This window comes from Pristiophorus japonicus, chromosome 16 (genome assembly GCF_044704955.1).
Source record: "Pristiophorus japonicus isolate sPriJap1 chromosome 16, sPriJap1.hap1, whole genome shotgun sequence".
Taxonomy (NCBI): Eukaryota; Metazoa; Chordata; class Chondrichthyes; family Pristiophoridae; genus Pristiophorus; species Pristiophorus japonicus.
Window position 1 is genome coordinate 108,857,137 of NC_091992.1, and position 16,783 is coordinate 108,873,919.

The 16,783-nt window shown below is 45.7% G+C and overlaps 1 protein-coding gene across 2 annotated transcripts in view; it reads right to left on the reverse strand.

Annotated features, from left to right (window-relative positions):
* Positions 1-16,783, reverse strand: part of gps1 (G protein pathway suppressor 1) — a 77,857-nt gene that overhangs the window by 50,366 nt on the left and 10,708 nt on the right. For both annotated transcript variants that reach the window (XM_070857670.1, XM_070857669.1), the window contains 4 exons: positions 14,250-14,342; positions 7,443-7,624; positions 6,203-6,367; positions 4,459-4,594 (listed from right to left, as the gene is read on the reverse strand). In XM_070857670.1, coding sequence (XP_070713771.1) covers positions 4,459-4,594; positions 6,203-6,367; positions 7,443-7,624; positions 14,250-14,342 — 576 coding nt within the window. The remainder of the gene's footprint in view (positions 1-4,458; positions 4,595-6,202; positions 6,368-7,442; positions 7,625-14,249; positions 14,343-16,783) is intronic.

A 16,783-nucleotide genomic window follows, 5' to 3' on the forward strand; every position in this document is an offset into this window, starting at 1 on the left:
GGGAGGGGAGGGGAGGGGCGGGGAGGGGAGGGGCGGGGAGGGGCGGGGAGGGGAGGGGCGGGGAGGGGAGGGGCGGGGAGGGGCGGGGAGGGGAGGGGCGGGGAGGGGAGGGGCGGGGAGGGGAGGGGCGGGGAGGGGAGGGGCGGGGAGGGGAGGGGCGGGGAGGGGAGGGGCGGGGAGGGGAGGCGCGGGGAGGGGAGGGGCGGGGAGGGGAGGGGCGGGGAGGGGAGGGGCGGGGAGGGGAGGGGCGGGGAGGGGAGGGGCGGGGAGGGGAGGCGCGGGGAGGGGAGGCGCGGGGAGGGGAGGCGCGGGGAGGGGAGGCGCGGGGAGGGGAGGCGCGGGGAGGGGAGGCGCGGGGAGGGGAGGCGCGGGGAGGGGAGGCGCGGGGAGGGGAGGCGCGGGGAGGGGAGGCGCGGGGAGGGGAGGCGCGGGGAGGGGAGGCGCGGGGAGGGGAGGCGCGGGGAGGGGAGGCGCGGGGAGGGGAGGCGCGGGGAGGGGAGGCGCGGGGAGGGGAGGCGCGGGGAGGGGAGGCGCGGGGAGGGGAGGCGCGGGGAGGGGAGGCGCGGGGAGGGGAGGCGCGGGGAGGGGAGGCGCGGGGAGGGAGGCGCGGGGAGGGGAGGCGCGGGGAGGGGAGGCGCGGGGAGGGGAGGCGCGGGGAGGGGAGGCGCGGGGAGGGGAGGCGCGGGGAGGGGAGGCGCGGGGAGGGGAGGCGCGGGGAGGGGAGGCGCGGGGAGGGGAGGCGCGGGGAGGGGAGGCGCGGGGAGGGGAGGCGCGGGGAGGGGAGGCGCGGGGAGGGGAGGCGCGGGGAGGGGAGGCGCGGGGAGGGGAGGCGCGGGGAGGGGAGGCGCGGGGAGGGGAGGCGCGGGGAGGGGAGGCGCGGGGAGGGGAGGCGCGGGGAGGGGAGGCGCGGGGAGGGGAGGCGCGGGGAGGGGAGGCGCGGGGAGGGGAGGCGCGGGGAGGGGAGGCGCGGGGAGGGGAGGCGCGGGGAGGGGAGGCGCGGGGAGGGGAGGCGCGGGGAGGGGAGGCGCGGGGAGGGGAGGCGAGGCGAGGCGAGGGGAGGGAAGGCGAGGCGAGGCGAGGGGAGGGAAGGCGAGGCGAGGCGAGGGGAGGGAAGGCGAGGGGAGGGTAGGCGAGGCGAGGGGAGGGGAGGGGAGGGAAGGCGAGGGGAGGGGAGGGAAGGCGAGGGAAGGGGAGGGAAGGCGAGGGAAGGGGAGGGAAGGCGAGGAGAGGAGGAGGCTGAACGGCTGGGCCCAAGACTTCGGGCTGGATCTACAGGTAGGTGGCGTCGGGTCTCGGGGGAGGTTGGGGGGAGAGTCACGGAGTTTGGGGGGGGGGGGGGGGGGGGGGGGGGAGAAAGAGAGAGTCGCGGAGGTTGGGTCGCCGGGGGGGGGGGTGTCGCGTCCACTCCGGGGAGCGGGAGTCAAGTCAGGTCCGGTCGGATGGGAGGTGAGCCTTAACCACGCAGCCCCAGTGAGGCCATTCGGCCAGGGCTAGGGGCTGCGTGCTTCGGGCCCCTCCCACAATTTTGGCGCCTGGAGCTACTGCACATGCACGCCCACTGTAGCGCGCGTGTGCAGAGGTCCCGGCACTGTTTTCAGCGCAGGGATCTGGCTCCACCCCCCACAGCTCATGCTGCGCCGCGCCCAGCTCCAGAGGACCTGCAGGGAGAATAGGTGAGTTTTTTTTAGGCCCACTTTGTGGCGCGAAAAATGGGCGTCCAGGTCCGGGCTGCGCCGTTTTAGGCGCGGCCTGAAACTTAGGCCCAATATAACCGCACAAACACATTTGTGTTCTGCTTTAAATAATAACCCATATTAAAGCACGATTTCTTAAACCGATTTGTAATGGTTTCTAAAAGTTATTCAATTTTCTTCAGGCCTAGCAATAATTTACAAGAAGACAATGTATGAGATCGAGGGGGCGGGGGGGGTTAAGTTAAATATAATTATACAAAGCACCGTACTTCATATAAATAACCGTGACTATCTTAAATATAGGAACATGGGGATAGTGGGTAGATGGAGCTGTAGTTTGACACATGTGGATTACAGTACTCTACCTGAATTATAAAAGAGCACATTCCAGTTATTTCAATCACTGCTTTCTGTTTCCAGGATAGTCTTGGAGGAAAATAGTCAGGAAGCAGAGCAAGCAGGACATTTTTTTGAAATTAAAATAAAATTAAACAGTTTAAAATTATTTTTGATAAGCTGCTGGTCCTGGGACTGGGGAGAAAGGAATTGTACAAAAAAGCATAGGTGCTTACTTTATTATTGTAAAAATGAAAAACAACCAGTAATACATGAGTGGTCACATGGCTTATGGAACAATTTGGTCGCTAGAAAGAGGCACAAAACCATGAACCAATCTGGCTTCTCGAAACAGACACTCATGAAGTAGAGTAACTGCAGTTAGAATAAAGTGTCAAAAGGATTCTGTCATAATTGAAAACAATTGTAATCCTCCTATCTGGAGTTAATGACATACCATGGTCCTATGACTTATCTACTTTCACCACAGTTGGTTGTGTCAACTGTACCCCAAATATGCTACATCTTCACAATAATTCATTACTAGTACATAGACTGAATTCTAATTTCAACAGATTCTTGGCACAGCGCTGTAATAAGAGCTTTTATATTTATTAAAAATGTGATCAGAAAGTTCAGCAAACAAAATTGACAGTACTGAAAGGATTTAAAACCCGAGGTGAGAAATATCAATACCAGGGCATTAAACAAATAGCAATATACCAAAGAACATTAAGTCATCCAGCCCAGTTATAAGAACATAAGAAATAGGAACAGGAGTAGGCCATACGGCCCCTCGAGCCTGCTCCGCCATTCAATAAGATCATGGCTGATCTGATCATGGACTCAGCTCCACTTCCCTGCCCGCTCCCCATAACCCCTTATTGTTTAAGAAACTGTCTATTTCTGTCTTAAATTTATTCAATGTCCCAGCTTCTACAGCTCTCTGAGGCAGCGAATTCCACAGATTTACAACCCTCAGAGAAGAAATTCCTCCTTATCTCTGTTTTAAATGGGCAGCCCCTTATTCTAAGATCATGCCCTCTCGTTCTAGTCTCCCCTATCAGTGGAAACATCCTCTCTGCATCCACCTTGTCAAGCCCCCTCATAATCTTATACATTTCAATAAGATCACCTCTCATTCTTCTGAATTCCAATGAGTAGAGGCCCAACCTACTCAACCTTTCCTCATAAGTCAACCACCTCATCCCCGGAATCAAGCTAGTGAACCTTCTCTGAACTGCCTCCAAAGCAAGTATAACCTTTCGTAAATATGGAAACCAAAACTGCATGCGGTATTCCAGGTGTGGCCTCACCAATACCTTATAGAGCTGTAGCAAGACTTCCCTGCTAAAGCTATCTAAGGGGTTAAATATTTGTCTCAAAACAACTATCTGATACTTGAAACAGGCTTCCTTACTTTGGGCAGGGTGTTTTCAGTTCTTATTTTGCCTCGTAAATGGAGTGCCTTGCAGAAACAAGGTTTTTCATACCAGTGGGGGGAAAGGAAGAAAGAAAACTGAGCTTGAGTTACTTTGTTGAATACCACACTATGTAGTGGGAACTATAGCATAGTGGTTATGTTACTGAACTAGTAATCCAGAGGCCTGAATAAATGATACTGCAGTTGTGGAATTTAAATTAAGTTAATTAAATAAATCTGCAATAAAAAGCTAGTATCAGTAATGGTGACCATGAAACTACTGGATTGTCGTAAAAACCCATCTGGTTCACTAATGTCCTTCAGGGAAGGAAATCTGCCGCCCGTACCCGATCTGGTTTAAATGTGACTCCAGACCCACAGCAATCTGGTTGACACTTCACCGTCCTCTGAAATGGCATAGCAAGCCACTCAGCTGTATCAAACCGCTAGGAAAACCATCACCTCACGGACTGCAGCGGTTCAAGAAAGCAGCTCACCACCGCCTTCTCAAGAGCAATTAGGGATGGGCAATAAATAGTGCCCTTGCCAGCAACGACCACATCCCATGAATGAATTTTAAAAAACACTGAGCAACAGAGAGTTTCTATGAGAATGTGTAGTGCCTGAAATCTAATTTAATGCAATTATTCGTGGCTAAAAGCAAAATCATTTGGAAATTTTGGCGGATCAAATCTACTATATGATATAGCCGAAATTTAGCACGATCATTGATCATACAACATGACACATAATCTTTATTTTGCTGCAGTTTACAAATGATTAATGGTTAAAGCTGGACATGTTGTACTGATACTTTCAGCTTTCCCACATTATAACAGTGACTACACTCCGAAAGTACTTGATTGGCTGTAAAGCGCTTTGAGACGTCCAGTGGTTGTGAAAAGTGCTATATAAATGCAAGTCTTTCCCTTTTATACTTACCAAGGAGTGGCAACCACAATCATAATAATACGACTATCATTTAATTGGCCTTTGTTCACATACCTTGATGACATTTAAACACATGTTGATGACATGCTTTGCACTTGTGCAATAGTCTCTGGCTCGTGAGTAACATTTCAGTGCATTACTAAGATCCCCGCAGTCGAGGTAGTGATCGCCAAGGTCATCATGCCCTCTCCTAAAGGTGAATAAAAACCCACAAATGATGCTATGATCTTAAAATTGTTCATTTGCTTAAATATTTTTAGCAGATAAAATTATAAAGATTCTAGCCACATCCATGTTAACCACCTGTTAATCATATCAATGCATTTAGTAAAACAGATTAAAAACAGAGGTGAACAGAGTGAAGAAAATTGGCCAAAACATTTAATTCATGTGACAAATCTTATTACTTTATTATTTACACACAATTCCAATTTTAAGGTTCTAAAATTCAGAACTCTTAAATCCAACTATATCACTTCATGTAATACACAATACAACTCACACGTTATGGCCTATTTATAATACTATTGCGAGCTTAATTTCAGCAACAAAAATACTCAAAATAGCTCTTGGTGTAGTATTCAGGGATTAGTGTGGGTTACTAAAATACTACTCTTCAGTAAATCCCATAGTGCGTGGGGCAATGGACCCAGTGAATAACATAGTGGCAGGTTCGGACAGTATATCTTTGGTTGCACCTTACATCTCTGCTCGCTGGTTCCTGCTCATCTACCTCAGCCAAGTTGCGAGCTAGAAGAGTAATGAATGTAATCTTAATTGTGCTCTGCATACAGAATGTTGTCACAAATCAGCAGTTTCCTGGAAAATCTCAGGAGTAAAATTAAGTCTTCGGCGAGCGCAAGACAAGCAATAACAAATTGGCAGCTTGTTTTACAACCTGCGCCAATTTATTTTCCATTGACTTCAATGGCCCAGATCAAGTTCTTGTACACAATGAGTTAAATGGCCAGTTAATCTGTTTTGGTCAGGACACAGAGAACTCACAGATCTTCTCTGAATAGTTCCATAGAACAAGTGAAGAGGGCCTTATTTAATATCTCACCCAAAAAAGCAGCAGTTCTGGCAATGCAGCACTCCCTCAGTACTGCACTGAAGCATCAGCCTAGACTTTGTGCTCAAGTCCTGAAGTGGAGCTTGAACCCATGACCTAACTCAAAGGCTACCACTGATCCAAGCTGGCACTTTTTATTTTATTGCCATTTCCCCCCCCCACCTCCCAATTACCTCTACTACAAGTCTGCAATAATTGCTAAGCTGAAATTCTGTACAAATATAGTGGAGCCACCAAATATGTCTGTTCCTGATATTAGCACAGCAAGAAGTAACGATAAAATGCATTTAAATGCTAACTATTGAAAATTGATTCCCTAAACAAAATATGGTAATTAGAATAAAACATTAGCAATATAGTTTGATACCACAACATGAGTGTCCCAAGTACCACTTTAGTTCATTTAAAAACATGTTCAAATTTTTGGGCAGTAACAACACTGTTTGAATTAATTTTCTCCTACGGTGCTTTACAGTTCTAATCATGCTTCATTGCCACAATACCAATAATCCATCCAACAGGCAGCTAAGGAAACCTGAACCAAGTTGGGCTGATTGCATTGAATTTACAGCACAAAAACAGGCCATTCGGCCCAACCAGTATTGTGATGTGCCATGTACTGTGGCTGGCAGCATGGCCCAGTTCAGACATTGCTGATCTGTCATCAGATCAATTTTCAAATTAGGCATGCAAGGCAAATTCCATATCTTTTTGGAAGTTTGTTACCTGATGCTCTCTTTGATAGAATTGCCCTTGTAGTTCTTTAGGTCTGTATCTAATTTCTCCAGTTTCAGCAAAGCTTTCTTCCGTGTAGACTCTGCCCAAGCTGTATCCAGTGTTGGGGGCTCCAGACCTGACTCTGGCACGGTATCCGGTACACCCTGAGCTTCCCTGCAGGAAGACATTTTTAAACTTTCAACAGTTCCATTTATAAAAAGTGTTTTTCTCATGACTGGATTTAGAGTTGCAGGACTTGAACTAAGCTCGACATGACCTGCAAAATACTGTACTTTGAGTGCCGATCATCATAGCATCACAATATGCAATGAAGAAGAAAAGGAAATAGAAAGATACCATGGCAAAGAATTGCAATGCTGTGCGTGATCCACTTCTTTTTATATGACAACCTTCTGGAGGAAAACGTCTGCAGGGGGCAATCAAAATCTCTCCATCCCACTCATTCCTCTTGACGTGATCTATTCCTATCCTGCATTACCAAACCCAACTGGCTGCAATTATGAAGATTCATGCAGCAGCCTTTCATTCTCCAGTGAGAGAAAGAAAGGGACTATTGTAAGAGCAATTTTTCAACTTTACACTCCTGGACGGTAAGCTTGTTGCTGGGAATGCACATTATAAATTTAGGCAAAGGCTGTGCATTATTTTTAAACCATTGGGATACATGATCAGCAAGACATGCACAATGCACACCTGAATTTCTGCTTTATGCTTCCAACAGACATGGCTCCCAGCCAAGAGCATGAGATCAGAAAACTATCCTTTATTAGTAGGTGGATGTTACCTAGCCTCATAGCATGAATGAAAGGCCTCTATTAATGTCATGGACCACTGCGATTAACAATAGTATTAACCAGCTTTTCTCTCTAAAAAGAAAGGAACGCTGAGTTCCAGCATCAGCAGCTGATAGCAGCCAGTATGGTCGGGCAAATAGGAAAGAAGCACAGAAGGCAAGCAAAGAATGAAGACACAAAGGTGGAAGAGTGAAGCCTGTGTGGGACTGCAGAAACTGAAAGAAAAATAATAGATTCTTGCCAAGTATGGGAGCATTTATTGGTTTAAACTTCTGTATCTGAAGATATTCCACCCAACAACCCAACTAAGAATAAATGCAATTCATCACAAATGAAGCTGGCATACTAAAGCAACAGACAGCGTGAAACCCAAATCTTCAAGTGCTTTTCGCAAGATAAGACTGCTATATAGCATCTCTCATGTATAGCTATACCTTGTGGCCTCTGTCAGTTTACGATGAATTTCCTCATACATATCTACATTAAATGTTCTCTGAACGAAGGACAGTGCCATCTTCAAGGCTTCAATGCGTAGTTGCGGACAGTGCTCTGCAATAAACAGGAGCCTCTCAATTCGCATCAAACCACTGTAACTGGCTGCATATTGCTCCAGATCCTGCAAAAGACACACAATAAACACATGACCAATGTATTTGCATGAAAGACAGATTTAATATTAAGTAGAATGGTGTCAGGCTTAAGACAGACTAATGTGTAATATAAAAATCAACATAATATATTTAATTTGCCATTGAACCTTCATCCAATAAACGACCCAACAGTCTCACCGTTAACAGATTTCTTAATATAAACCACATCAAGAGTCCTAAATCCACATCTTAAAATGTTGTCACGGTATTACTCCTGTTCTTCTCATATGTACTGTACAACACAAGGAACATAATTGAGATTCAACCTAAAACACCATCAGCCAACAGAGCGAGCTATATCATTTTGACACCTATACTATAAATATTAAATTTAAATTAAATTAAACTCTACATGACCAACAAGATGGGAGCTTGGATCAGATAAAATAATCACACTATCCCTGATTCTCAAAAACTCTGTACCAGGAGTGCAGTTTTCATTGAGTTTACCCTGTAGTGCCTTTAACATAGAAAAACACCCCAAAATATCCCTGGAGGTGGTTGGGGAGGAGAGGCAATCAAGGAGTGATGCTGAAGATATGGTTGAAGATTTAGCTTTGAAGAGTCTTGAAAGTGGGGCAAAGATGGAGAAAGACTGAGAGGTTCAGGAGAAGGGTGTTATAACTGAAGCCTCAGCCACCAATAATGGAGCAGAGATGGGACATACAGTAGACCCAAATCGGAAGATTGGCAGATGCAAACGGGGATGCAAAAGGAATATTGGGCGCTACACAGAGAGGGTAGGTCAAGGCTATGGATGGATTTGTTAAGGACAAGGATTTTGAGATCTAAGTGCTGGGGGTTGGAGAGGCGATGGACGATGGAGAGAGTAGAGGTGATATGGGAGCATTACTAAGTACGGACAAGTTGGAGTTTGTGGGGGTGAAGAGCATTGGAGAAGTAAAGCTGGATTTAACAAAGAATGAACGAGCATCAGTGAAGAAAGGAATGGATGAGCGTCAGTGAGGGTGAGATAGGCGAAGTAGCAGACAATGTTATGGAGGAATTAAGCAACCTTTGTGATAGACAGAATATGGGGTTTGAAGCTCAACTCAGGATTAAACAAGAGGTCATGGCTGCACACCTTTGGGTTTGGCCTGAACAAGGAGCTGTGGAATCAGGGACTGACATGCAAGGTTTCTGGAGGAAGGCAAATAGGATGTCGTTGATCCTTCCAACTTTGAAATGGTGCAGCTGCGGTTCATCCACAACTTGATATAACAAGCAGTTAGACAGCACAGTAACAGTCATGGTATCGAAGGTGGTGGTGGAGGTGTAAAGCTGGGTGTTGTCAGCATACATATAGATAATGAATAATTGTATCAAATGGCAGCATGTAGTTAAGAAATAGGGAGGGGCCAAGCTGCAATCTTGGGGCACACTGGAGGCAAACATGTGGAAAGAAGAGGAAAAGCGAAGAAGAGATTAAAAGTACCAGATGAGATCTATTACTTTGCAGAATATATCAATTTAGCTTTGGGGATTTACTTTTAAGTATATCAACACTCTATTTTATAACTTAGCAGAATTGTAGCCCTCTTAATTTGTGAAAATTTTGTAAGAGATACTATAGTACTGAACAATTCAATTAGCATATCTTCTAAACAAAAACTTATTAGTACATAGAAGTGCAAAGTTACTAGAGACTCTCATTTGTTCAGTCATAACTAAGAAATAATTGCATTTAAACAGCCCCTTTTATGGCAAAATATCTCTAAGCACTTTTGCACAATTATTTTTTCAAATATAGCAACTGTTGTTATAGAGGCAAACAGAATATTATTCTGCTCCAGATATGCAATTAATGGCCAATATTTGTTTTTAAGGTGGTGTAGATCAAAATAGTAATTTTAGCTGAGACACCACAAATCTCCCTGCTCTTCTTTGGATAGCGCCATGGGACTCCCAACATGCACAGGAATCACCAAAACTGGCAGAATCGACGGTTTAATATCTCGTCTGAAGGATGGCACCTCCGACAACCAACACTCACTCAGTATTACACTGAAATGACAGCCTAGATTATGTACTCATGCCCTTTTGTGGAGTTTGCAGCTACAACGCTGAGTCAGAAACTGAGCAAAGCTGACAAAAAATATATATTGGACAACTGTGCATTTCTGGGTAAAGTGAGTGGTCTTCAACACTCCAAAATGACTGGTGTACAATCACTGGTCTTCCAACCAGGATCCCAGCTTCACTGTTCTTAGAGAGAAAATTTTGCCAGTGTTGGTCAGGTCATTACATAAAGCAATTTGGGGCAAAGAGAAAAGATAAAATGTTTTTTTTTAAATGGTAAAAATCATCTTTTAAAAATAGCTTTCCCTCGGAATCGAGGAAGACTTGCTTCCACTTTTTAGCATGAATTCTTAGGTGGCTGTACAGTCCAATATGAGAACCACAGTCTCTGTCACAGGTGGGACAGACAGTGGTTGAAGGAAAGGGTGGGCGGGGAGTCTGGTTTGCTGCACGCTCCTTCTGCTGCCTGCGCTTGATTTCTGCATGCTCTTGGTGACGAGACTCGAGGAACTCAGCGTCCTCCCGGATGCACTTCCTCCACTTAGGACGGTCTTTGGCCAGGGACTCCCAGGTGTCAGTGGGGGTGTCGCACTTGATGAGGGAGGCTTTGAGGGTGTCCTTGTAATGTTTCCGCTGCCCACCTTTGGCTCGTTTGCCGTGGACAAGTTCCATAGAAACATAGAAAATAGGTGCAGGAGTAGGCCATTCGGCCCTTCGAGCCTACACCATCATTCAATAAGATCATGGCTGATCATTCCCTCAGTACCCCTTTCCTGCTTTCTCTCCATACCCTTGATCCCTTTAGCCGTAAGGGCCATATGTAACTCCCTCTTGAATATATCCAATGAACTGGCATCAACAACTCTGCTGCAGGGAATTCCACAGGTTAACAACTCTCTGAGTGAAGAAGTTTCTCCTCATCTCAGTTCTAAATGGCCTACCCCTTATCCTAAGACTGTGCCCCCTGGCTCTGGACTTTCCCAACATCGGGAACATTCTTCCCGCATCTAACCTGTCCAGTCCCGTTAGAATCTTAGACGTTTCTATGAGATCCCCTCTCATTTTTCTAAACTCGTGTATAAAGGCCCAGATGAACCAGTCTCTCCTCATATGTCAGTCCAGCCATCCCTGGAATCAGTCTGGTGAACCTTCGCTGCACTCCCTCAATAGCAAGAACGTTTTTCCTCAGATTAGGAGACCAAAACTGAACAAAATATTCCAGGTGAGGTCTCACCAAGGCCCTGTACAACTGCAGTAAGACCTCTCTGCTCCTATACTCAAATCCTGTAGCTATGAAGGCCAACATACCATTTACCTTCTTCACCGCCTGCTGTACCTGCATGCCAACTTTCAATGACTGATGAACCATTGCACCAAGGTCTCATTGCACCTGCCCTTTTTCTAATCTGCCACCATTCAGATAATATTCTGCCTTCGTGTTTTTGCCACCAAAGTGGATAACCTCACATTTATCCACATTATACTGCATCTGCCATCTCACCTAACCTGTCCAAATCATCCTGCAGCCTCTTAGCATCCACCTCACGGCTCACACCGCCACCCAGTTTAATGTCATCTGCAAACTTGGAGCTATTACACTCAATTCCTTCATCGAAATCATTAATATATATTGTAAAGAGCTGGGGTCCCAGCACTGAACCCTGCGGCACTCCACTAGTCACTGCCTGCCATTCTGAAAAGGACCTGTTTATCCCCACTCTCTGCTTCCTGTCTGCCAACCAGTTCTCTATCCACGCCAGTACATTACCCCCAATACCATGTGCTTTGATTTTGCACACCGATCTCTTGTGTGGGTCCTTGTCAAAAGCCTTTTGAAAGTCCAAATACGTCACATCCACTGGTTCTCCCTTGTCCACTCTGCTAGTTACATCCTCAAAAAATTCCAGAAGATTCATCAAGCATGATTTCACTTTCATAAATCCATGCTGACTTGGACCAATCCTGTCACTGCTTTCCAAATGCGCTGCTATTTAATTCTTAATGATTGATTCCAACATTTTCCCCACTACTGATGTCAGGCTAACTGGTCTATAATTACTCGTTTTCTCTCTCCCTCTTTTTTTAAAAAGTGGTGTTACATTAGCTACCCTCCAGTCCATGGGAACTGATCCAGAGTCAATAGACTGTTGGAAAATGATCACCAATGCATCCACTATTTCTAGGACCACTTCCTTAAGTACTCTGGGATGCAGACTATCAGGCCCCAGGGATTTATCGGCCTTCAATCCCATCAATTTCCCTAACACAATTTCCCATCTAATAAGGATATCCTTCAGTTCCTCCTTCTCACTAGACCCTCGGTCCCCTAGTACATCCGGAAGGTTATTTCTGTCTTCCTTCGTGAAGACAGAACCAAAGTATTTGTTCAATTGGTCTGCCATTTCTTTGTTCCCCATTATAAATTCACCTGAATCCGACTGCAAGGGACCTACGTTTTGTCTTCGCTAATCTTTTTCTCTTCACATATCTATTGAAGCTTTTGCAATCAGTTTTTGTGTTCCCGGCAAGCTTCCTCTCGTACTCTATTTTTCCCCTCTTAATTAAACCCTTAGTCCACCTCGGCTGAGTTCTAAATTTCTCCCAGTCTTCAGGTTTGTTGCTTTTTCTGGCCAATTTATATGCCTCTTCCTTGGATTTAACACTATCCTTAATTTCCCTTGTTAGCCACGGTTGAGCCACCTTCCCCGTTTTATTTTTACTCCAGACAGGGATGTACAATTGTTGAAGTTCATCCATGTGATCTTTAAATGTTTGCCATTGCCTATCCACCGTCAACCTGTTAAGTATCATTTGCCAGTCTATTCTAGCCAATTCACATCTCATACCATTGAAGTTACCTTTCCTTAAGTTCAGGACCCTAGTTTCTGAATTAACTGTGTCACTCTCCATCTTAATAAAGAATTCTACCATATTATGGTCACTCTTGCCCAAGGGGCCTCACACAACAAGACTGCCAATTAGTTACTTCTCATTACACATCATCCAGTCTAGGATGGCCAGTTCTCTAGTTGGTTCCTCGACATATTGGTCTAGAAAACCATCCCTAATACACTCCAGGAAATCCTCCTCCACTGCATTGCTACCAGTTTGATTAGCTCAATCAATATGTAGATTAAAGTCGCCCATGATAACTGCTGTACCTTTATTGCACATATCCCTTATTTCTGGTTTGATGCTGTCCCTAACCTCACTACTACTGTTTGGTGGTCTGTACACAACTCCTACTAGCGTTTTCTGCCCTTTGGTATTCCGCAACTCCACCCATACCAATTCCACATCATCCAAGCTAATGTGCCTCCTTACTATTGCATTAATTTCCTCTTTAACCAGCAACACCACCCCGCCTCCTTTTCCTTTCTGTCTATCCTTCCTAAATGTTGAGTTCCCAGCCTTGGTCATCCTGGAACCGTGTCTCCATGATGCAAATTTCATTATATCCGTTAACTGCTATCTGCACAGTTAATTCTTCCACCTTATCCCGAATACTCCTCGCATTGAGGCACAGAGCCTTCAGGCTTGCGTTTTAAACACACTTTGCCCCTTTAGAATTTTGCTGTAACGTGGCCCTTTTTGTTTTTTGCCTTGGGTTTCTTTGCCCTCCACTTTTACTATTCTCCTTTCTATGTTTTGCTTGTGTCTCCATTTTATTTCCTTCTGTCTCCCTGCATAGGTTCCCATCCCCCTGCCATATTAGTTTAACTCCTCCCCAACAGCACTAGCAAACACTCCCCCTAGATCAGAGTGCTTGCTTTCGGAGTCTCGTGTCTGGCATGCGAACTATGTGGCCTGCCCAGCGGAGCTGATCAAGTGTGGTCAGTGCTTCAATGCTGGGGATGCTGGACGAGGACGCCAACATTGGTGCGTCTGTCCTCCTAGGGGATTTGTAGGATCTTGCAGAGACACCATCCTGTCCTCGCCGCACAGCACTGCCCCCCAGTCATCAAGATCCATGGCGCAGCCCTGGACAACATGGAACACTTCCCTTATCTCGGGAGCCTCCTATCAACAAGAGCAGGCATTGACGACGAGATCCAACACCGCCTCCAGTGTAGCCTTCGGCTGCCTGAGGAAACGAATGTTTGAAGACCAGGCCCTCAAAACTGTCACCAAGCTCATGGTCTGTAGGGCCGTAGTAATACCCGCCTCCTGCATGGCTCAGAGAAGTGGACCACGTACAGTAGACACCTCAAGCCGCTGGAGAAATACCACCAATGATGGGGGAAGTATATATACTTAGGAAAAGTACAATCAAGTATAGTAGGCGAGCATTAAATCATACAGCAACTGAAGGAGGTTATTTGGCAAATTGTGCCTGTGCCAGCTTTTTGAAAGAACTATCCCAATTAGTTCCACTCTCCCACTCTTTCCCCATAGTCCCACAAATTTTTCCTTTTCAAGTATATGTCCACTTCCCTTTTGAAAGTTACTACTGAATCTGCTTCCAGTATCTTTTCAGGCAGTGCATTCCAGATCATAACAACTTGTTGGGTCAAAGAAACTCTCATGTCTCCTCTGGATCTTTTGCCAATTATCTTAAAAGTACTGACATACCAGTGTAGGATTCTCCACCACGTAGTTTGTGTCAGGTGCATTCTGCTGATCATCCTGAGGGTCAGCATCTATTTGCATTGGTTCCACCGCTCCCTAGGCGCAGAAAACGAGAGATATAACAAAGTTAATTATAAAAGCTGAACAGGCAGGTTTTATAAAATAGGTCTTGCCTCCAATTGACACATTAAAGCAAAATGACAGAAAATGATAGAAAATAAAAAACACAAAGTTACGTTTTAATTGTAAAATAAGTTAGCACATGTATAGAAAATAGAAATTCAGACTACCATATTTTTATATAATTTTAATTAACATAGTAATACAAATCAACTTATTAAAATACCTTGGTTGAAATTGGGAATTTTTTTTTTTAAAAACATGCTCAATTAACCTGGTGAATCACATATTGGCAGTGAAATGTCTTCAGGCCACACATAATGCAGCATAATTGCCAAACCTGCTTAGCAGTAAAGTTTTTTCCAGTGCTGCATAATATTGAAAGTTAAATGGGTAGCAACATTCAACTGGAAAGAAAATCCACTCTTCGGCATCTCAGTGAATGTGGGCGGACAGAGAATGCAATTAGGTGCCTACCATCGCTCCCTAGATTCACTAGCAAAACAAGGGAATTATCTAAAGAGCTGCTTTATTCAACCTCCGCAGTCACTACCTATTGCTCAATGTTCCAATGAAACCCTGCTTTAGCTCTGGAAAAGCAAATAACGTGAGCTGGTTAATTGTGGCGACAGACTTTCAGTACTGCAGCTCCACCTAAGCTGTTGGTTGCAACAAAAGGACTATGAATATTGCTAATTCAGATACTACCTCAACACATCAAGTCTCTATGCTTCCCAAGACCATTATGCCAAAGTTTGTCTTCAAGATTTTATTTAGTCATATTATTGATGATGGTTCATATTAATAATGGGATCAAGCTGTTTCTGTCGTGAGCACCAAATTGGAGTTATGATGCTGTACACACAGTTGAAGGAAGTGGTAGAGCAAAAGGGAGAGAGAGTTACAATAGGCCAGAGTAGGAGGAACAGAAAGGAAGCTTTTCAGGGCCAAATAGGGAAGGGGAAGGTCATGAGCTGAAGGATGAGAGGATGAACATTTTAAAATGATGGGGCTGGGGGAACCAAGAGCCAATGTAGGACAAGAGTGATGCGTGAATAGGATGTGGTGTGGGTTAGAACATAGCCAGCAGAGTTTTGGATTAGCTGAAGTTTACAGAGTGTGGAGGATGGGAGACAGGTTGGCTTGCCTGGAGAGTTTGGAAGAGTCAGGTCTAGAGGTGACAAAGACATCAATGAGAGTTTCAGCAGCAGATGGACTGACCACGGCCAAAAGCAAGCGTGTTATGAGGTGGAAGTACGAAATCTTTATGCTAGAGAGGATATGTGTCAGAATCTCAGCTTGGGATCGAGTAGGGTGCCTTGGCTGCGAGAAGTTTGGTTCAATCTGAAAATATGGCTGGGGAAGTGGAATGGAATCAGTGGTAAGGGTAGAGAGTTTGTGGTGGGGGTTGATGACAATGGATTCAGTCTTCCTAATGTTTCCGCTCCGCTACAGTACCAAAACGGCTCTTATCCTTGCCTTTGATGTGACTGTGACTGTGACAAAGGTAAACTATCCCTCCTCATCCTGCCTGCAAGCCTTTGGCATCATTGACCACACCATCCTCCTCCAACATCTCTGCACTGTAATTCAACTGGGTGGGACTGCACTCACCTGGTTCCATTCTATCTATCTAATCATAGCCAGAGAATCACCTGTAATGGCTTTTCTTGGCAATGGCATGTTGGCCTTCATAGTGAGAGGATTTGAGTATAGGAGCAGGGAGGTCTTACCACAGTTGTAGAGGGCCTTGGTGAGGCCATACCTGGAATATTGTGTACAGTTTTGGTCTCCTAATCTGAGGAAGGACATTCTTGCTTTTGACGGAGTGCAGCGAAGGTTCACCAGACTGATTCCTGGGATGGCAGGACTGACATATGAGGAGAGACTGGATCGACTGGAGTTTAGAAGGATGAGAGGGGATCTCATAGAAACATATAAAATTCTGATGGGACTGGACAGGTTAGATGCAGGAAGAATGTTCCCAATGTTGGGGAAGTCCAGGACCAGGGGACATCGTCAAAGGATAAGGGGTAAGCCATTTAGGACTGAGATGAGGAGAAACTTCTTCACTCAGAGAGTTCTTAATCTGTGGAATTCCCTACCGCAGAGAGTTGTTGATGCCAGTTCATTGGATATATTCAAGAGGGAGTTAGATATGACCCTTACGGCTAAAGGGATCAAGGGGTATGGAGAGAAAGCAGGAAAGAGGTACTGAGGTGAATGATCAGCCATGATCTTATTGAATGGCGGTGCAGGCTCGAAGGGCCGAATGGCCTACTCCTGCATCTATTTTCTATGTTTCTATGTTTCTTCCCGTTCTCGCACCCTCTGGTGATCCTAAGCATCTATTTTAGGCCCCTTCCTATTTCTTATCTATATACTGCCCCTTGGTGACATCATCCAAAAACACGTCA